Here is a 22,298-nt window from a genome sequence, read left to right on the forward strand (position 1 = left end):
GATCACAGTGACAGCTGTAAATATATACAATGAACATAGCAATGCCAAACAAAGGTTATCGAGTGCATATTTTTCATTGAACTTTGCATAATAACTATTTGGTGCACATTTTTACAAGATGCAGTACATTTTCTGCGTAAAATGTGAAGTTTCAGCTCAAAATACCGTACAGATTGTTTGTTACAGCATGTCTAAAATGCCCCTATTTGGGTGGAAGAAAAAAGTGTGGTTTTCATGTGCGTACCTTTATATGCAAATGAGCTATAGCTCCTCACTCCCTTACCAACAGACAGTGAGCCTATTAGCGCTACAATGTGCAAATAAACAAAAGCTTTTAAGGAAAATTAACCAGTCAATCAGTGGCTGTGGGTGGGGATTTATCAATGTGACATCACATTAACAGGAGAATCAAAACAGCATGTCTAATTAGACTGCTTTTTTGAGATATTTTTATAAAGGACTTTTGATAGAGATCAGATTCAGAATGATGATTAAAAACATACATGGAGTTTGAACTGTTTGACCTAAGGGGTTGTTCCCGGGTTTTATAAGTTGGGTAAGAGCACCACCTGGTTGATAATAGCGGAAATACGGATTGCCGGAAAAACTCGTCATTGGCAGGGAAGCGTTTTCTGTTAATTGACTCCTCAATGGCGAGGAAAAAGTTAATGGGGATTAAAAAAGAAGGAGGGTGGATTTATATTCATTCTAGAGTTGTTGCGTTCACACACTGCCAACACACATTTATGTCCAAAGACCTTGTAAAAATGGATTTTTACAGTGTTTTAAGTTAGCTGCCACCTATCCTAGCAATCCTGCACAAATAAGCATAAACCGATCAGTTGTAGGGTTGATGAAGTCACAGAGGACATCATCAGCCAACAGATCAATACATGTATGACTACTCTATTGAAGATCGAAGACCTCTAGGGCTGTTGGTTTTATTGCTCTGAATGCCCATGAGGTAAACATGCCCTGCAAGCTTTGACCCGAATGCTTTAGTGAAAAACCACATTATACATTTTAGCACATACTTGCACTCTTAACACTGCAGCCAACTGGGGCATCGAGCATACTGTAGACTGATAAACAAAACAATGACCTCAGCAGAGAAATCGCTTCCGAGGATGAAATGTTTGACGTTTCAAGAAGTTTTTAAGAGTTATGTTTATACTTTTTTGTCGTATACCCTTACTTAATGGCCTAACTCATTTATGTGGATATCTAACTGTATTACCGTGAACGTACATGCACGGTCGAATGCACAGCCTTGCAATGTATAGTTTGACTTGTACACAGACATTCAACGCATACGTACTGCGACAAAATGCAATGCATTCTCCTGGGCTACATACTACATTTTCCTGTAGGCACATGTGCGACCTACTCATACAATGTACATGGGGTTTTAAAAAATCTGGAGGTGGGCATACATGTAAAAATAGACTATACTTCGCCCCTAAGACGGTTAGAGGTTAAAGCTTGGCTTTTTAGTTTTAGGTTTTAACATCTAAGGTGATGCCGTTACAAGACACATTGAGGTTTATTGATCAGGCTGTTAACAAATTGACGACATTAATTCCTAGAAGCATTTTCTCTTCTTCTGTCTATTGTTCACTCTCCCTAACCACGTCTCCATCACATTCTCATACATTTTATCTTCCTTTCCTCTTGTCCATGGACAATAATGAACTCAGCGTGTTTGTTTCAGTAGCTGTTCCTCTCTGCTGATTTTTATGTAATCTTAAGACTGACTCTGTAAGCTACAGCATCCATTACAAGGAATGTTTGCTTACTCAAACAAGAAGAATTTAACAGAATAGAATGAATGAAGGTTTGGCCTTCATACTTTCTTTTTCCAATTATTGTCCGGTGTCTCTGGAGCCTTGTGTGTGTTTGTGCACATGTACGGGCCTGAAATAGGTTTTTGAACATCTGTATGGTATAATAGAGCAGTCTCTGATGAATTTGCATTGACATTTCTGTGTTGTGTTATCTGGGTTGTGCACAGCTGTTGATATGAGACTCACCTCTTACTCTCGCCGCACCAGAGTAAATGATAGAAGCAAGCTGAGGCACTATGGGAAATGATGGCCTCTTATTGTCACCGTCACCGATACACAAACAAGTACGCAGATGTTTTTTTCTGTGGCTCTCGCACACGTATCTGCTCGCTTGCTGCTGGTAATATTTACCTGTGGACCTTTTTCACTTTTTATGACAGGCCAATGATTGACATAATTTAAGATATTTTGAAGCTCGAAAAATGTACAATACAAAAAAATTATAATTTGGGACACTGCAGCTTCATGGTAAACGGGCTCTGTAAAGATCTTCCTTTGATCTTTTCGGAGATCCAGCTCTTCAGCTTACAAATAAGACAAGGAAAGATATCTCTTAAATACCCATAACAATCCCAATTGCAAGTCACATGACCAATGGATTGATTTGGAATATTATAGGTTTTCTTTCCTGATCTTGTATGACTGCCCTACTGAAAAAACCAATACCAGCAAGACCAGCATATGTTGTGTTTTGGTGCTGGTTTGCTAGTGAACACCAGCTAAACCAGCATCAGCACCAGCATTAGCACCAGCTAAACCAGCACCAAACCAGCATTAGCACCAGCTAAACCAGCATTAGCACCAGCATCCCATGCTGGTCATACCAGCATATGTTGTGTTTTGGTGCTGGTTTGCTAGTGAACACCAGCTAAACCAGCATCAGCACCAGCATTAGCACCAGCTAAACCAGCACCAAACCAGCATTAGCACCAGCTAAACCAGCATTAGCACCAGCATCCCATGCTGGTCATACCAGCATATGTTGTGTTTTGGTGCTGGTATGCTGGTGACCACCAGCTAAACCAGCATAGACCAGCATAATTCCCATGATGGGCCATGCTGGTTTGATGCTGTTTTTTTCTAGGGTGACCATACGTGCCATTCTTCCCGGACGCATCCCGTCCAGGATTTCGGTGCGTCTTCCGGAAGTCGTATTTGTTGACCGCATACGCTATTCAGTTAAAAACATAAGATATACAATTGTAGTTTCATTCTTACCTTAAAATGTAACGGTTGCTTTTCTGTAATAATAATAATAATCCTCTATGACGTACGCGGTCGACAAAAACGACTTCCAGAAGACGAACACAAAATCCTGGACGGGATGCGTCCGGGAAGAATGGCACGTATGGTCACCCTATTTTTTCAGCAGGGTAATGGACCTGATTTCAAAAATGGAGGACTACAATATTTCTTGACATTTTTTTGTTGGTTTGTGGAGCTGTAGTCTGCCGACTTTTTTATATCTAAAAAATATATTTTTCACGTCTATGATGATATGCTGTTGTGTGTGATTTCTAGATGGTTCCTAGGGAGTTTTGCATGGTTGCTAGGTGTTTGCTTGATATTTCATTTAACTCTGGTCCTAAACTAAACAGTCTGTTTTCAAAGGTGTTTTGACCAATTTATAGCGGGTCAAGCTTGTCTAGGCTAGTTTTGGCTGTTATTTTCCGCAGGGATCATCACAGGTCTCTCTATTCGTTTAGATATGTACATTTTTCCATTGATTATTACAGTTTGCCAAGCAAAAATTCTAATCTACATGATTCAAGGTATCATCTATAGTATAAATGGTGTGGGACAATGTCCGTAAAAAACAACAAACAAATCTGATAAGACAGGAGTGAGTCAGATCCTTGTCATCTTGTCTTAAGCTGCTTAATATCCCAAATCCTTTCCAAAGTAGGTAAAAAATACCTCAGGGAGTTTCCAAACAGATACCGTCCAACACATAAATATGAGTTCATCCTGTACTCACACAGACACATCTGATAATGTGCAGAGATTTGGCAACCCACAAGACCATCTGTCTCTTCAGAGCTAAGTGAGAACTGCGAAAGCTGGCTCACACCTGGCACAAACAAACCATCTGATAACAGCCAAATCACCTGTCCATAACTGAAAATAAATTATGCTGTGTATCTTACTTAAGATCGCGCAGAAATGTCATACGTGACATCTCTCCTTCCAGACTGAAAGGGTACGCGTTATCAGATGTTCAGTCGCCTCATCGACTCAATACAGTATAAAAGCAACGTGTCTCTGCAAAATCAGATGAATATCAATTTATTACAGAGGTGTGAATTAAGATTCACCGGATCTTTAGCCGTGTCGTAATCAATGAAAATATATTTTTTGGTTGGTTCAATACAAAACCCTTTCCTACTTTATGGTTTTATATACTGTATATTAGCATTTTGGTTTCACACTTATGCTTATGGCAGATGCTTTTATCCAAAGTGACTTACGGTGCATTAAAAGCTAAATATTTTTCAATCAGTATGTGAAGCCATGACCTTTTGCCCTGTTAATGCAATGCTCTATCACTGAGATATACAGGAGCAGTTTTTGGGTTTTTCAGAACATTATAGTGATTTATGTGTTATAGACGGTTTCAGCAGTAACAACATAAATAAGTGGCTGTCGTGGTCCGCACGTAACTTCCGGTAAACTCCGCTAAGAATAAATAACAACAAAGTTCTTTAAACATAGTTTATTTATATAACAAGCAAAAAACAACACATAGATTACCTAGGAAACCAAAACATTTGTTATTTTCAATGAGGCATTTGTTCAAGAGATCAGTTTAGCAACTAGTCAGACCATTAAAATAAACGAAACCGGAAGTAAAGTTCGGATCCAGACGTGTATCGCGTCAGCGCACGTGTGTCCGATGACACCGTCTATATAGAATATATACAAATCTAAATAAATATATAAACACATGTATATGTTTCGTAAATGCATACATGAATTACACACAGCACACACTCATATATAATGCAAAAACTCACTTTTATTTTGTATGCGATTATTATATTAATCTTTGCCCAGCACTAAAAATAACCCAGCATTTATAGGGTGTATACAGCGTGAGCTGACTTTGAAAAGATTATTTTAAATAATTTTTAATTTAGCATCCTTTCCTTATTTATCAGCTAGTTTTCAGTGTCATTTGAATTAAAACAATGAGAAGGAAAGGAGCACAGGTGTTAAAATGGGGGTGCCGTCCCTAATCTCTCAATAAGGTTACATTCGCTCCCAATGCTGAAATAAAGCAATCGCTCCAAAAAACGTATATGTGCATGATGGAAATTACTCCAAATCAGAACATCGGTCATTTTCTAAAGCCCCTGAAAGCCACAAATGGATTAAATAAAAAAACTTTAATTTCTCCATAAAGCATTACTGTTATACTGCATCTCCATTTAGCACTTCGGTCTGCAGGCCAATATCTATTTCAAGCTCATATTCATTAATCTTAGCCAGAAAGAAATGCGTCATTCATTGGTCAATCATGATGTCTGGAACATTTTTAATAATAACCGACTACTGCCAAGATGCTACTGAATGTTTCTCCTGCCAGAATTACTCGGAAAGAATCTGCCTGCCGACTGCATCAGAGAAGTTATATTTTTATTTTCTCCATAATGTGGACAAAGGTCATGGCCATATAAAAGGATCTTGTAGTATTTTCAGGACCCTAAATCCAGATCATTTGGTGGCGAGGTCTCGGTCTAAGAGTTTAATATTGGCAGTTTAGTCATGATTCGTTTGTAGAGTCAATGACCTTCCTGAAGCACCAAAAGACAGTCTCTAACCATGTACGCACATACACAACTAGATTATTGAAAGAAATCTCTGTGGTCAGTAAGCAAGTAGGTACACAGTGTGCTGTATTATCTGCAGGCCTTAAGGCTTTATTCTCACTGACCTACTCTTTCGTACACAAACACACGACTAAACATGCCTTCACTTGAAGAAAAGCAGGTGATGTGTTTCAATCAAACTCCTTACGCTCCATACAGTCAATATAGTTGAGTCTAAATCTTGTGCGGACTCAAAGCTCCAGAGGCAGATGTAGAGTTAATGCAGTGCATTATGTAAGCAACCGCTCTGATGCCAAGTGTGCGCTGCTTTATGTTGTTAAAATACACACACAGTGCTGGAGTTACAGACACGGGGGAGTATTTTCATGGGAGAGCTATCTTTAGTCTCGTAAAACCGAATCTCCCGAGTTGAAGAAACATAAACTAGCAGACGTGCTGAAAGCTTCAGTTCACTCTTCTATCATTGCTGTTAGCTTCCCGCATTTGCTCGCTGGTTACGTCAGCAGAAAAGAAAATTCTTTACTTAGATGGATTCTGCAAATACACCAAAAAACAAAACGAGGATGAATCGTGTACTACGGTGTGAGTCTCTCAAAACCTGTCACGAACATGTTTCAGTCATATTTTTCACAACATTACAACAAATTACATTTTGCATGCCTGTTTCTACTCACACTTGACATATTGTGATCTTACTGTCATGACATACACTCACCTAAAGGATTATTAGGAACACCTTTTCAATTTCTCATTAATGCAATTATCTAATCAAGTTGCTTCAATGCATTTAGGGGTGTGGTCCTGGTCAAGACAATCTCCTGAACTCCAAACTGAATGTCAGAATGAGAAAGAAAGGTGGTTTAGGCAATTTTGAACGTAGCATGGTTGTTGGTGCCAGACAGGCCGGTCTGAGTATTTTACAATCTGCTTAGTTACTGGGATTTTCACGCACAACCATTTCTAGGGTTTACATAGAATGGTGTGAAAAGGGAAAAACATCCAGTATGCATCAGTCCTGTTGGCGAAAATGCCTTGTTGATGCTAGAGGTCAGAGGAGAATGGGCAGACTGATTTGAGCTGATAGAAGAGCAGCTTTGACTGAAACAACCACTCGTTACAACGAGGTATGCAGCAAAGCATTTGTGAAGCCACAACACGCACAACCTTGAGGCGGATGGGCTAAAACAGCAGAAGACCCCACCGGGTACCACTCATCTCCACTACAAATAGGAAAAAGAAGCTACAATTTGCACAAGCTCACCAAAATTGGACAGTTGAAGACTGGAAAAATGTTGCCTGGTCTGATGAGTCTCAATTTCTGTTGAGACATTCAGATGGCAGAGTCAGAATTTGGTGTAAACAGAATGAGAACATGGCTCCATCATGCCTTGTTACCACTGTGCAGGCTGATGGTGGTGGTGTAATGGTGTGGGGGATGTATTCTTGGCACACTTTAGGCCCCTTAGTGCCAACTGGGCATTGTTTAAATGCCACGGCCTACCTGAGCATTGTTTCAGACCATGTCCATCCCTTTATGACCACCATGTACCCATCCTCTGATGGCTACTTCCAGCAGGATAATGCACCATGTCACCAAGCTCGAATCATTTCAAATTGGTTTCTTGAACATGACAATGAGTTCACTGTACTAAAATGGCCCCCACAGTCACCAGATCTCAACCCAATAGAGCATCTTTGGGATGTGGTGGAACAGGAGCTTCATGCCCTGGATGTGCATCCCACAAATCTCCATCAACTGCAAGATGCTATCCTATCAATATGGGCCAACATTTCTAAAGAATGCTTTCAGCACCTTATTGAATCAATGCCAGATAGAATTAAGGCAGTTCTGAAGGCGTGAGGGGGTCAAACACAGTATTAGTATGGTGTTCCTAATAATCCTTTAGGTGGGTGTACATTCTGAACACAAATATATTTGTAATCAAGCAGGAAACAAAAGCACCATTAACTTCCAGGATGTTAGTGGTGCTTCAAATACAGTTTCTTACTTTGTGTTCAGCAGAAAAAAGAAATTAATTAATCAGCTTGAAAGTGAGTAGCCTAAATGATGACAGAATTTTCATCTATCCCTTTGAGACAAAATAGAAAGTAATAGAAAGAGGGTTCATCTGAAGGCAATGTTAATGCGAGGATGAGACTACAGGAGGGAGGCAGAGGAAGCAGAAAAGCTGTTGGAAGTTTCAGCCTTACATTCCCAATCATTCTGGCAATCAAAACATGCTTTAATAATTCAACAGGAACAGAGAGTGTGAGAGAAATTGAGAAACTGAGAAAGAGGCAGGGAGACGCGCAGAGATTTTCGAACGTGAGTGTGACCAAATCTGGTGAATGCTTGAGGTTGTAAGCACTACAAACCAACCTGATCGATCACGTTAATGACTCAATCAATAAACAACTCCTCGATAAAAGCCTCCTGAACATAGATTATCCACAGTAATACTAATGAAGCTAGATGCTCATTTAAAAAGGCAAAGAAATGCCGTCTTATGTCACGTACAAGCCATACGACCTGTGAATGCCTTCGAGAGTGAGTTAAAAGTGCCTGAAAGAGGGTCAATAATGTCATTCGGATACCACTAAAGCATAAAATCAATGCAGCGTTGTGTCATTCAATGCTTGTTCTCAAATACCGCTCTGTTCATACATGCATTTCCAATTTAACCAATGAAAGTAAAGACTTTGTACTGTAAATAGTGGGCCTTGGGCTTGGGCAGATACCCCACACCGCAAATGTTGGGCCTTCGTGTCTGAATACAATCTAAAACGCACACAACCTCATATTTTGTGTTTGGAATGTACCATGGCCGCAGGTGAAACGGCCATTAAAGGGATATAAAGTTACGCTGACAGCTAAAGGAGGGCTGGCGAAGACGAGGGAATCGATAGCCAAGGTCAGAGAGCGGTTGAGAGGACACAAGGTCTCCTGGGTCCCCTTAACTATCTCTCATTTCCACAACGGTGCAGGAAGCGCTCGTCGTCCATACCGCTGGTTTTTGTTTAATCCATCTCATATTAATTAGTAAATAATTAAACATTGATTTTATCTGTTAAGTACCTAACAAGGTCTTCTAAGGTGTTTCCTTAAGGCAATTTCAGCACACCATAACCTGAGAAAACTTTTATTTGTCTTACCAGGTTGCCCAATGTCCTCACTGACACTCTTCCAAGCAAGGTCCTTTTTATTCCTGTCTCTATAGAAATAAGAACTTTTGTCGTATAGCTCCGGGTGACTGCTCACGGACAATATCAAGCCTTCATGCTGAATGAGTGACTCCGGGCAGGGCTGCCGCCACACCAGCAAGCAGGCTCCTGATTGGTTAACGCGGTGCGAAAATCCGCCAAAGTTAAAAATTTTCAACTTGGGCGTCAGCAGCAAATTCGCGTCAAATGCAAAATGCACAAAAAGCACCATTCGCGGCATTTGCTCAATTCGCGCCATCATCCGCGCGAACTAGACGCGCGAATGAGGCGGAAACGCGTCTTCCGTGCCGCGCTAAACGTCTCACTTGCCACATCTACTGCGGTTGGTGTAAACGCAGCATTATTGTAAGTCCCTGCATATTATTCTCCTCAACTCTTTATCCCTCTCTCGCCAGTATTTATGTTCTATATCATCTACAATTAATCTTAGGTTTACACTTGAATCAACCCCCACCTCATGTTTTTTACTCGCAGTTGTGATTCCTGGTGTTGTGCATGTTGCATCTGTCTGGTGCAGAATTGCGTGTTTTAGCTGACATTTGGAGCATCTATCCCCAAGGCCTTTCTAGCAGCATGTGCCTTGCCGTCCCCTAAGGGCTGCTGTAACAGTGACACACAATTATTCTCACGCACATACACGCTCGTGTAGATTGCACGCACAACCTCTCCATTGTTCTCGCTATCTTAGACAAAAGCCCTACATCTTTATCAACAGACAAGGCTATGTCTATGGTATCCCATTTGTAAACATCAGCTCTACTCTGTTTTAATGAGACAGTGAGAACTCTTAGATGGACTCATCTAGGTGTTGCAACATCAATCGTCAACAGTGCATGAAGTCCCTGTGCCAACGCATAGATTGTGATTGAGAACACCAGGATCAGGGACCTTGTGTTGAAGGAATTGTTGTCTCTAAAAATATAAAGCGTTGCGTGAGGAACTGAAATTTAAGCTCTTAAATATAATTTGTACTTTGGCATGTTTAAAGTTGGTGCATCGTGATGAGAATTAATGTTATTTGTTATTCATATATGAGATAAAAAATGGCTCATTGGCTTAAAGCTAAATTATAATTGTGTACCGCTATACAGTATTGTATTAGTTTACATTCTGTAATCTTCGCTGTTGGTTTCTCTCTCTCTCTCTCTCTCTCTCTCTCTCTCTCTCTCTCTCTCTCTCTCTCTCTCTCTCTCTCTCTCTCTGTCCTAGTGCGAAACCGTCTCAACAGAAACACTCTTTAAATTAGCAGAGCAACGCCTGAAATGGCTGATACCCCTTTATCTACCATACTTACTTTAGTTTTCTTCAGCCCTCCTTTTCTACAGAGATATTTGTATGTGAGCGTCTTACTCAACATGGGGAAAAAAAACAAGGAAAATTTTATACAGAATGATCGCTCCAAACAGAACAAATAAACAAGCCGTTTATATCTGCAAAGAAAGAAACTGTAAACAATTTATTGTACAAAACTTTGGAGTTCTGCAGCAAATCTGTTAGAATTAAGGTTCTCCATTTGCTGGTGCACTCCTAAGTATGGGAGAGCAGGGCACAAACTAACGCTTTTTGGTTTTGGCTCAATCATAAAAAAAATTTTTTGAGTTTGGTTAATTATATTTTTACACAAGCAACACACACATCTCTGATACAAATGAACATTTGAAGTTTGTTTCTATTTCTTACCATTCTTGGACAATTACACCAAACGTGACAGAAGTGTAAACGTTACAACTTACCCCATAGGTGGGGTTAATTGTAACAGGCAGGGGGTAAGTTGTAACACTTGCTAAAAATTCAGTTTGCAGACAAATATTTCAATACTATTTTGTCTATATACTTGAAGTGGATATTGTTTATATATCTGTCTATAATAAACAGGTATCTACACTGTATTCATTCATTCAGCCCTTTTCTAACAATAAGTTAATTATAAATGGAAACAAATGTCTAAATATGTCTAAATATGAGATAATGAGCATCAAAGTCTGATTTTAGCCATTCATTTCATTATGATTTTAATCTTTGACATGACCTTATTCAATCAATATTAAAGATATGAACATAAATAAATGTGACAAACGATTTTTGATTAGACCGGCACATTTATTTTGTTGGCAGCCAGCAATCATTCGTGTGTAGCCTATTTAAAACAACAGGAAGAATTACACTAGCATTACAATTAACCCCGCTGGGTCAAAATATTTTCAAGCCCACCAAAAAAGTTGCTAAGAGCTGCAGACATATTTCAAAACGATGCTATATTTTAGTCAACAAGACACTGATTAATATGAACATATTTTTATTCACTCATTCAAGTGGACTATAATAGTGAACTAAAATAGGAAATAGTGAATGAGGGTATGGGGGGTTATTTCGAACACAGCCTATGTGTTTTATCTACTATATTATGCTGCACGCACACCCCCAGTGACTTTGTCGAATGCCAGTATTGTTCTGCTTGAAACACGCCTGGCAAATCCCTCTGAATTACTTATAACCTACAGTAGTGCACTGAATATCTACTTTATGTTGCACTAAAGTTTGGTTTACTAAAAAGGCTAAACAGGGCCATAATCTTACGTAACTGTCTTTGCAACGTCACAGCAGCTTTTTAAAACACTGCAATTTACATTTAAAGGCAGGAGGTCAAAATTGCAATCTGGCATCCTTCACAACAAATCCTATTAGTCCATGCACACCAGATTTATGGCCCCTACCATAGTATGTATTCAAGGGACAAATAATCTGAAGTCCTGTATTATAGTATACTACTATGGGTGACTCAGAGAGAGGTTTGTATTGTTAAACTTGAGCCTTCGTGTTTGTTTGTGTGTGTGCATTTTTATTTTTCATTATTTCATTCCCTTTAGAGATCAGGCCCCTTGCCACAACTTGGTTTAATATGTTATTTTTATATAAAAGAAAATCAACATGCATGCACTTTATTTTTTATTGATTCGTCTTCATCTTGCTACCATTTATTTCAAAGACCACCTTTCTAACTCATTTTTTACAAACAGTGGGGCTCAATCAGGTCCTGTCCAATTCATTTCTACCAAAGCAAAGATAATTCTGGCTAAGGCGTCACTAAGGGGGAGAAGGTAGGACAATTTTAAGGGCCCATGCACTATTGGGACCCCCAAAGATCAATTTTATTAGTAGTAACATCAGATGGGTCTGGTCGACGGCTCAACCTCATATTCTTTTATGGTGCCCAAAATTACTTGTGGTGCTCAAATAAAAATGGCACATCATCAAAAGCCCCTTAAACCTACCAATCTTGAACCAGGAACCACTTATGTAAGTTATCGCAAGTATCTCCTCACCAAGTGAGCACTTTGCTGGTGGATAAAGGGTATGTGAGGCTTCACTAAAGGAAGATGCCCTAAATATTGCCCTCCCCAAGGCATGGTATGCTTTTTAACATCTCTGTTGGTTATGTGTTATCTCCGTCCCAAACCAAATCAGCGAAGGTCTGACATGTGCAAGAGAGGTCAGTGTGGAAATAGAAGCCGAGGAAAGGGACAGTGCCTTCTTTATCCTGTCACCCGAAATTAAACATATCCAACACTCACAGCGCCCCATGACACGACAGCCACCAAGAACATCCTTTCACATTACACCCCGAGCTGTGATTTTCAGCTAATTTTGTAGAGAGCCAGAAACGGCTTTGAACGAGCCTTTCGTCACCTCTCAAGGCGATCGAAATCTGCCATGTTGAATCAGAGATCCGAGCGGCTCCTGTCAAAGGACCTTGATGTTCGAGGTGTGTAGTTTCCCGTCTCCCGCCACCAGACGAGATACGAACGTCTGGCAGGAAAGGTAAAAAAATACGTCCTTGTTCTGTCTTTTAACAGTGTGTAATAATGAGAGCTCAATTTTTAACTGTCAGGATCAAGGCGAAGCTCTCATCTTTTCTTAATGCTGTGAATCATTTAAGAGCCTGTGGACAAAGTATTCACTTTAGATGGTGCAGTTCAAACGAGCACATTCTGTATTTTACCTTCATTAAAAGGAAGCGGGACGACTTCAGAGGGACCAAAATGATCCAGTGATGTTCGATAGATATTAAAGTCTGCCACCATTATCAGTTGAGGTAGGCAAATGCTGAAACCTTAAATCCTTTCTGAATAGCTCCCAAATGTTTTAAAAGCACAAGGTTAGATTACTTTTTGACAATTTTATACCATACAAAGTCTACAACATTAGTTTAAAATATTAATCTACATCATATGCTTGTGTGTATATTCTTTTACTTTATTTTTTTTGCATCGATGCCACAGAAGAACTATTTTTGTTCTTCAAAGAACCATTTCGATCTTTCCATTTTTTTCACCACAAAGATCCTTTTTTGAACCAGAAAGTTCTTCAGATGTAAAAGGTTCTTTATTGAACCATTAAGCCAATAAATGTTCTTCTTCGGCACCGTGAATCATTTTTATTTTTAAGAGTGACTCAAAAACATCCACGCCCACAAGCAAAGACGTAAGAATTAGAATCCCTCTACTTTCATTTCTACGCCAGTCCTTCACCTAGTTAACTTCAAGTTAATCAAATGTAAATCTCATGCAGGAAGTTCTCGTCTCCGCTGTACAAACAGCAGACCGCGGGTAGGTAGACAACTCTCTGACAAGCACAAACAGAACCCCAGCGTTTCTAAAGGGAGCGTACGTCACGGATGACCTTTTCCCGCACGAGTCAGCCTCTTTTTTCCTTTAATACATCATTAATCTCTCAGTTGGCTGTGACATGGCAAACCTCTGTCGAAAGATTATTGTTTCTGTTTTTTCTCTTGTTGACTTCTCATTATCATTGGCTAATGACCGCCCCTTGAAATTTAATTAACACTCCAAAGAGGGAGAAAAAGCCAAATGTTTGCTTACAGTTTGGGTTAATCGTGTGTATGACAAGAGGTCACACTTGGATGGATCTATTTTTAGGATTGTACAAATGTTACGTGAACAGACCTTTAGGTAATTACCCAGCAATGAGATGAATGAACTATGAATGAAAGCAGATTCAAAGATAACGTGATGTATGTGCAAATAGGGTTATAACTCTGCCCTTTCCTGACATTTCATATTCTTCTCAGTCATTGTGTAGTTAGGTCTCTTTCACACATCCTGTGTAAGGGTGTCACGATTTCGATTTTAAATCGAAATCAATCTGAATTAATTCCCAGCCTTGAACTTTGAATAAAAAAATGGAATCGTCAATGCTGCCACACCCCCATGTCACATCCGGTCCGCTTGCCAAGCGGAAAAAAACACGTGTTGAGTACTGCGAGTCAACCTCCTCTAACTTAGCTAGCTACAGCCAGTTAAAAGATAGCATGGCAGATGTAGGAGACACCACGCGAGCTGCTCTTTACATGGGAAACAAAAAACAGCAAGCGCCTCCCACCTTCAGCTGAACTCAATCAGAGGACGCACGCGTGCACAGCAGAACGTGTCTGTGCCAGGACCGGTCGTTTCTCTGAACTGAGATCTGTTTAAGTTTCACGACAACCTATTTCAGTTGCTTAAGAGTTATGAAAACAGCATCTAAACATGAATTATTGAGGTATAGTCTTACAATCTCGTCTGACGGCAATAAAAGCGAGTTTTTAGGTGCAAAGTGTTTTAATGACAGGAATGTTCAACTAACAAGAAGTTTTTTTATCAGGTATGTGCGTGTACCATATTTTTCCACTGGCAGCACGACAAACATGGCAGGGCATCTCCGGGTCAGATATTATATTTCATAAAAATCTAGTCTAAAATGGCATAGCATTTCATTTTACTGTGCTTAAAAAATTATAAAAATTGAGAATCGAATCGAAACCTTAGACTCGAAAATGTAATCGAGGATTTGGAGAATTGTGACACCCCTAATCCTGTGTATATAACACGTAAAGCCCAGTTTATACTTTGCGTCGAGTGTAGGAACTAGATGTGTACCCTACATGGTATCATGATGGCGCACCTCCTAAAAAATGTGCGTTAATTCTATGCAGACCACAAGCATTGTGATTGGTCTGCTAGAACCCCTCCCTTAAGTAAAAAAGTGTGATATGTGACACAAAATTTTCAATCATTTTGTTATTTTCACATCCTCTCTTACAAAAACCTTCAAAATGATGTATACAAAAATGAACAGAGCTACACCTGTTTGTAGGGATGCACCGATACCACTTTTTTGGAATACGAGTACGAGTACTTGCATTTCTGTACTTGCCGATACCAATACCGAGTACTTAATAAAAAAACAAGATTTAAATTTACAGGTAACAGCTTCAGTCATATAATTTAACAAAAAACAAAGGACTAGTTTTCCAGTTTGTTGTAAACTCTGCCTCTTTGGACAACACAAGAGGCATTAACCCCTTACACGCCGCTCAAACATACACTCTAAAAACAAACGGTGCTATATAGCACCAAAACTGTTGCTTTGGATCGTAACCATAGAAGAACCATTTTTAGTGCCATATAGCACCGGTGAAGCACCAGTGAAGCACCTGTGTAGAACCATATAGTGCTTTGTAGAACCATATGTGGTGCTATAGTGGTGCTATATGGCCCCTATATGGTTCTACACAGGTGCTACACAGGTGCTTCACCGGTGCTATATGGCACTAAAAATGGTTCTTCTATGGTTACGATCCAAAGCAACAGTTTTGGTGCTATATAGCATCGTTTGTTTTTTTAGAGTGTAGACATTTCTCAGACCGTGGTATCGATTCCAGGTATCGGGGGACTTTTAACGAGTACGTGTACTTTAGAAAATGTGGTATCGAGGCCGATACCCGATACCAGTATTGGTATCGGTGCATCCCTACCTGTTTGTCAGCAAGTTTAACATTTAGCGATTTTTCAATATGGGTATCAAGACAACTATTTATCGCTCCTGCCATGTAATGTCTCCTTATACATAAAACTAAAACACACATATCATCATTATCATGTTAACTTTTAAGAGAAAACGCTTCCCTGCCAATGACAAGTTTTTCCGGCAATACATTTTTCCACTATTGTCCACCAGGTGGCGATCTTACCCAACACTCTAAAAAAAAAAAAACGGTGCTATATAGCACCAAAAGTGGTTCTTTGCTTGTAATCACAGAAGAACCGTTTTTAGTGCCATATAGCACCGGTAAACCTGTGTAGAACCATATAGTGCTATGTAGAACCATATGTGGTGCTATATGGCCCCTATTTGGTTCTACACAGGTGCTTCACTGGTGCTTCACCTTATCATACCTGGAAGCAACCCCTTAGGTCAAACAGTTCAAACTCTGTGTATGTTTTGATCATCGCTCTGAATCTGATCTTTATCAAAAGTCCTTCACAAAAATGCAATTATTTCAGATTTTTGCTCAAAATTTTGTATTTTTGAAGAAACCTACCCATATATGAGAGGTGATAAAAATGAAGGTAGGATGAAATGGTTTGTTTGAAAGCAGAGGGTCTGTTCATTCATTTGATATATTGCATGTTTATATATATATATATATATATATATATATAAAAAGAAGAACATTTTCTGGAAGGCATAAAACTTTTGTGAAAATCATAAAACATGCTGGCGCTGGCTGGCAACATTTTCAAAAATGCCTGCGGGGAAAGAGTTAACTTGGTAAAGCATTGCGTGAGCACCACAAAGGTCATTGGATTGCATTGAATTAAAGCGTCTGCCAAATATATAAAGTGTAAAAAATATTTTTAGGTTTCACTCTATTGGTTAGGTTACACCTCTTCCATTCAACCTATATATTTTATGAGAGCACTGTGGGCACTACCAGCTGAGCTACAGCAAAAAACTCAATCTTTATAAACTTGCGATCATATACTTTTCGCAAGGCTCTGCAGATACGGCCCATTAGGCGCCGGTCACATAAAGGCACTTAGCTGCAGATAACCTGTTAAATAACCACTAACAGCCTTTAATGTTATGCAAGTTGATCACTTATAGCTTATCTAAATAAACACATTGCACATTCCTCACACGCTAATGGTTTGCCACATGCAACATCTACTGCCTGTATGCCTTTAGCCATAAACACCTACAAACCTACATGCTCTTGAATTATTGAGCGAGAAAGGCAATATTCACATCACAAGAACACTGAATCATCATTAAGTGTGGGCGATTAAGTTTGTGATCTGGCAAGGATGATTTTCGACGCCACAGGTGGGGGTGTATGTGGCTCGATTTCTTACTTTGTGTGCCTGGCTGTGTGTGAGATCTCTGACTAAACAAGCTTTCAAGTGAACGAGCTATTAAAATGGGCCAACGAGCCGCACCGGGCCGCTGCCCAGCCAGTAGCACTTTGTATGGTAAGTAGCCTCCTGTTTCCTGCCTGTGCTTCAGCCAGTAGCCAATTGTCTGTGTGTGCGCGCGTGTGCATGCGTGTGCCTTTATTTAATCTTCGCTACCTCTATTCTTTTCTCAGGCTCTTGTACAGGTGGACTGATAATGGAAATAGTAGGGGCCATATTGCAGAGTACCTCCAGCAATCTGGGGTTAAGAGAGGGTATGGCAGACATAGGCAGAAAAGACACAGGCTCATTACAGCAGCCAGCGGGTTCCTGTGGCAACATCGCCTGCCAGCAGACCAGAAGTCTTCATTTTATTGAATCATCTCATCTACACTTGACATCTCTGTCTGACTTCCAAAAATCCATGTTTTTTCACATGGTACAATGGTAATACCATGTTTTTCAAACCCTCCACCCACATGTCAAATAGACAGCTCTTTCCACAAAGTTCTTCGAACAAATTTTTTTAATATTATATAACTATTGCAAAAAATCATTATCACCCAAGCAGGGGGTGCCATAGTACCGAATTATAGCATGATTGATCACAGTCAGCATGTGATATTGCATACGAGATTAAACGCAGAATTTGTATGTAGTCATTCCGAACACCATCCCAAATGTTGTTGGCCTACACTATTAAAGATAAACATTCCTAAAATGTCCTTTGTCGGACTTTGTGGTTCCATCCACTTAACATTAAGCTGCACAAAAGGTAAAAGTAATAATTAAATGGTTCTTTATGAACCTTTAAAGTTTTTTGAGGAACCAAAATTAGTTTATTACACTGTGTGTCACAATCAAAAGTCACATTCACATCCAGTGTGTTTCAAACCACATGCTATTTGCGACACACAGCTTTCCCATAAACAGAATTATTATGCGTTCCAGACCCCGTTCTGTACCCCCGGGCTGTAAGCACAAACTCCTGCTGCTAGCAGAGGCAACAATAAACACTCATAACTCCTTATCATTGTACTGTCTGTTATTGTGTGTTCGCATTGAGGAGGGGCTTGGTGGCAAAGCTTATGCAGAATGCCTTTTAGCAAACAAACAACCCCACTCTCTCTTGCTTTCTTCTTACTATCTTTCTCTCTCCATCCTATCTCTTCCCTCAATTCAAACCCACACATTCTTTTGTAATGAACAGTAAATGACGGCTTGTTTGAAGCTGCGCACTGAGCATTGGTAAAAATGTTACAGGTAAAAAATAACTGTTAAGTATGAATATAGGCTAACACAATATTTAAATATGAATACATCGTAGCGCAAAAATATGCAAAAAATCTAATTAATAATTAATTGGCATGATAAAATATTTATAAAGTTTTTAATGTAACAACTTTATAAACATTACATTCCTAAAAGCATTGTGACACACTGCCACTGGAGGTAAAATAGCGCCCCCGTCTGGACACAGTCATCTACACACATATCGATCAATCTGCATGACCTGGATGTTTCTTGAATTGTTTTGCACAAGGTTTATTTTAAAATCTATCTACTACCAGTAAATGCTTCAAATAATACATTGCAAAGTGCAGCTTTTATGCTGGGCTTAGAGCAAAACAAAGCTTGACATATGATATAGACGTCAATAAAACAGATCAAAAAGCATTTATAATTTCGTATATATCTTATTTTTTATAGAGAAACATGATTAAGAGTTCACAAACACTGTTTCCATACTCTCTTATTGTCTTTACAACACCTTTATAGTTTATTAAACGATTATTACTAACTGGCTTGAACTGTTTTTAATTGTACTAGTTAAGGCACGCGCAGCAAGCTCCGGGTCGTCAGCTGCAGTGCGGCATCGCTTGGCTATTTTTAAGGATAATATTGCGTGCCGTGTATGAATATTTCATTGGCGCAAAGCTCGCCACAACTTAAGGAGCCAGATAAACCCAAGATAACGTGACATAAAAATATCACGAGGAGTAATAAAGAGAGATGCGCCTCAAACAGTCACTAGCGCAACGAATAGAAATGTAACCTACTTTCAGCTTCACGGCTACAGAGCACCAAGGAAAACACACATAAACCTGATAAACGGCAAAATCTGGTTGATCTTACCTCGCTTGAACATCCTGAAGGTGCGGTGATGGTGCTCTGCACTTTACTCCACTGTGGTCGTCAAAACAAGCGTCTCATCTTCAATAATCCGAGTCATGTGTGATAAAAGTTTCATATGTTTCAGTTATCTTTGATGTGAGGCTGTCCGCACAAAACCCACAAAATTTCCAACTCTTCGCCCCAGGTCTCAGGTATCGATTAATATGAAAAACAACATCGCCGACATGGAAATCAGTACAATTCCCAAGCTCCCGAGGAGAAGATTTTTTTTAAAGACAGACGACTCCTGTTAATTTAAAGCCGAAATGTTTCGTGTAGGCTTCAATGAGGACTTATCGCGGTCACGTGAACCGTTAAAATAGCCGTTAAAACACTAAGTAAAGTTTTATAATAACGGTCGATGTTACAGGAAACAGCGCGTGCGGGTACGCATGGCACTTAATACGCAAATGACAGCGCCGTAAAATGTTTTGTGTAGTTACTGCGTTTCGATGTCGAAGATGTTCAAGTCGTTAACGAATCACCCGGTCCTGTCTCTTCATGAGTCGGTAAGATCACTGCTGGAGGGAGGTGTCGGCAAGGGTGGAAGAGGAAAGAAAACACGGTGAGAGAGAGATTATTCTCACCGCCTCCCTTAAATCCCAAATTTGCCTCTGCATTCTCCAAGACTCGTCTTTCTCTTCGTCGGTTTGTGATGAAAATATAATTGATGTCGTTTGGAGTCGATGTTTAGTTTCCTATCAGAGAGAAACTGATGTTGCGTTACCTGTCTGCTCCTCTGACGACGGACAGATAGGAGGAGCAATATATCCTTGTTATGGAGATCTTGTTTTCCAAGATAAAGTCTTGAGTTAAATTGTCCACTTAATATTTCAACAGTATAATGTTGTGTTATTGAGTGATGTAGGGAAATGTAGGTCATTTGTTTTTGGCTGATTAATATGTTTTATAATACGTGTATGATTGTGTCTAATGGCAATATGAGCAAGCTATTGTATGTCATCCATCCCAGTGGATTTAGGATGTTTACAAGAACTGTTTTCTATTAAATGACAGTCAGACATAGATAGATACACTCTAAAAAAACAAACGGTGCTATATAGCACCAAAACAATTGCTTTGGATCGTAACGATAGAAGAACCATTTAAGTGCCATATAGCACCGGTGAAGAACCAGTGAAGCACCAGTGAAGCACCAGTGAAGCACCAGTGAAGCACCAGTGTAGAACCATATAGGGGCCATATAGCACCACATATGGTTCTACATAGCACTATATGGTTCTACACAGGTGCTTCACTGGTGCTTCACTGGTGCTTCACTGGTTCTTCACCGGTGCTATATGGCACTAAAAATGGTTCTTCTATCGTTACGATCCAAAGCAATTGTTTTGGTGCTATATAGCACCGTTTGTTTTTTAGAGTGTAGATAAAATATGCAAGTCAATTCAACATACTATTTTAAATGGACTCTCCACTTTTTTTCAAAATATGCTCATTTTTCAACTCCCCTAGAGTTAAACATTTGATTTTTACCGTTTTGGAATCCATTCAGCCGATCTCCGGGTTTGGCACTAGCACTTATAGCATAGCTTAGCACAATTCATTGAATCTGATTAGACCATTAGCATTGCACTCAAAAATAACCAGAGTTTTGATATTTTTCCTATTTAAAACTTGACTCTTCTGTTACATCGTGTGCTAAGACAGACGGAAAATTAAAAGTTGCGATTTTCTAGACAGAACTGGCTAGGAACTATACTCTCATTCTGGCGTAATATTCAAGGAATTTGCTGATGTAACATGATAGCAGGAGGCGCAATGACATTACGCAGTGCCCGGAAATAGTCCACTGCTATTGAAAGATTCTAATGCTGCGTTTACACCAGTCGCGGTAGAGGCGTCAAGCGATTTCAATGTTAAGTCAATGTGAAGATGCATTGACGCGCGTCTGGAGGTCTCGCGGTGCGAATAAAGAATTTAGCGCGGCGCAGTAGACACAATTCCGCCTCATTCGTGCGTCTAGTTTGCGTGAATGCCGCAAATTGAGCGTCTGGCATGGTACAAGCGAATGGTGCTTTTTGTGAATTTTGCGTTTGACGCGAGGTTGTGGCTGATGCCCGAGTTGAAAAATTTGAACTTTGGTGGATTTTTGCGCCGTGTTAACCAATCATGAGCCTGCTTGGTGCTGTGGCGGCAGCCCCGCCCGGAGTCACTCATTCAACATGAAGGAACGCTTGATTGTCCGTGAGCAGTCACTCGGAGCTATACGACACAAGTTCTTATTTCTTTAGAGACAGGAATAAAAAGGACCTCGCTTGGAAGAGTGTCAGTGAGGACATTGGGCAACCTGGTAAGTGGTAAATACACATTTCACTTTTGAGTCACGTGACGTTTATCAACCTACAGCGTTTATTTTCCCCCTATAGTAAGGTGACCAAATACAAACCGGTAACTCTCTCGATAAATGCACAATCAACATCAACCATCTTGCAAACAGACAACCGCATAGCACTTGCCCCTCCCACAAGAAGTGGATTTAGCCTTTCGCGAATGCATTCAAACTGTTCAAGCGGCAAACTAAGCATGGTAGACGCGATTTTGACGCCGCAAACGCGGCTGGTGTAAACGCAGTGTAAGGGGGCTATTTTGGCTGCTGCGTAATATCTGCCTAGAAAATCGCAACTTTTAATTTCCGTCAAGCTTAGTACACGATATAACTACAAAAGAGTCAAGTTTTTAATAGGAAAAATATTGTAAGTCTTTGGTTATTTTTTAGAGGAATGCTAATGGTCTAATCAGATTCAATGGATTATGCTAAGCTATGCTAAAAGTGCTAGCGCCAGACCCAGAGATCAGCTGAATGGATTCCAAAATGGTTAGAATCAAATGTTTAATTCTAGGGGAGCTGAAAAATGAGCATTTTTTCAAAAAAAGTGGAGTGTCCATTTAACCTGTGAATAGTTGACAAAAAACACGTTTTTAATTATTTAAGTTAAAGTAGCATAAAAATGTATGTTGATTTGACAGTTGAT

General features: G+C 39.7%; 1 protein-coding gene across 1 annotated transcript in view; it reads right to left on the reverse strand.

Moving 5' to 3' along the window:
* The window catches only part of rtn4rl1a (reticulon 4 receptor-like 1a), a 108,105-nt gene extending 88,064 nt beyond the window's left edge, over positions 1 to 20,041 (reverse strand). Inside the window, exon 1 of the mRNA XM_065260552.1 lies at positions 19,267 to 20,041. Within this exon, the coding sequence (XP_065116624.1) occupies positions 19,267 to 19,279 (13 nt within the window). The 5' untranslated portion in view covers positions 19,280 to 20,041. The remainder of the gene's footprint in view (positions 1 to 19,266) is intronic.
* Between the last annotated feature and the right edge of the window lie 2,257 nt (positions 20,042 to 22,298).

The sequence above is a fragment of the Paramisgurnus dabryanus genome, chromosome 10 (assembly GCF_030506205.2).
Source record: "Paramisgurnus dabryanus chromosome 10, PD_genome_1.1, whole genome shotgun sequence".
In the NCBI taxonomy this organism is placed as follows: Eukaryota; Metazoa; Chordata; class Actinopteri; order Cypriniformes; family Cobitidae; genus Paramisgurnus; species Paramisgurnus dabryanus.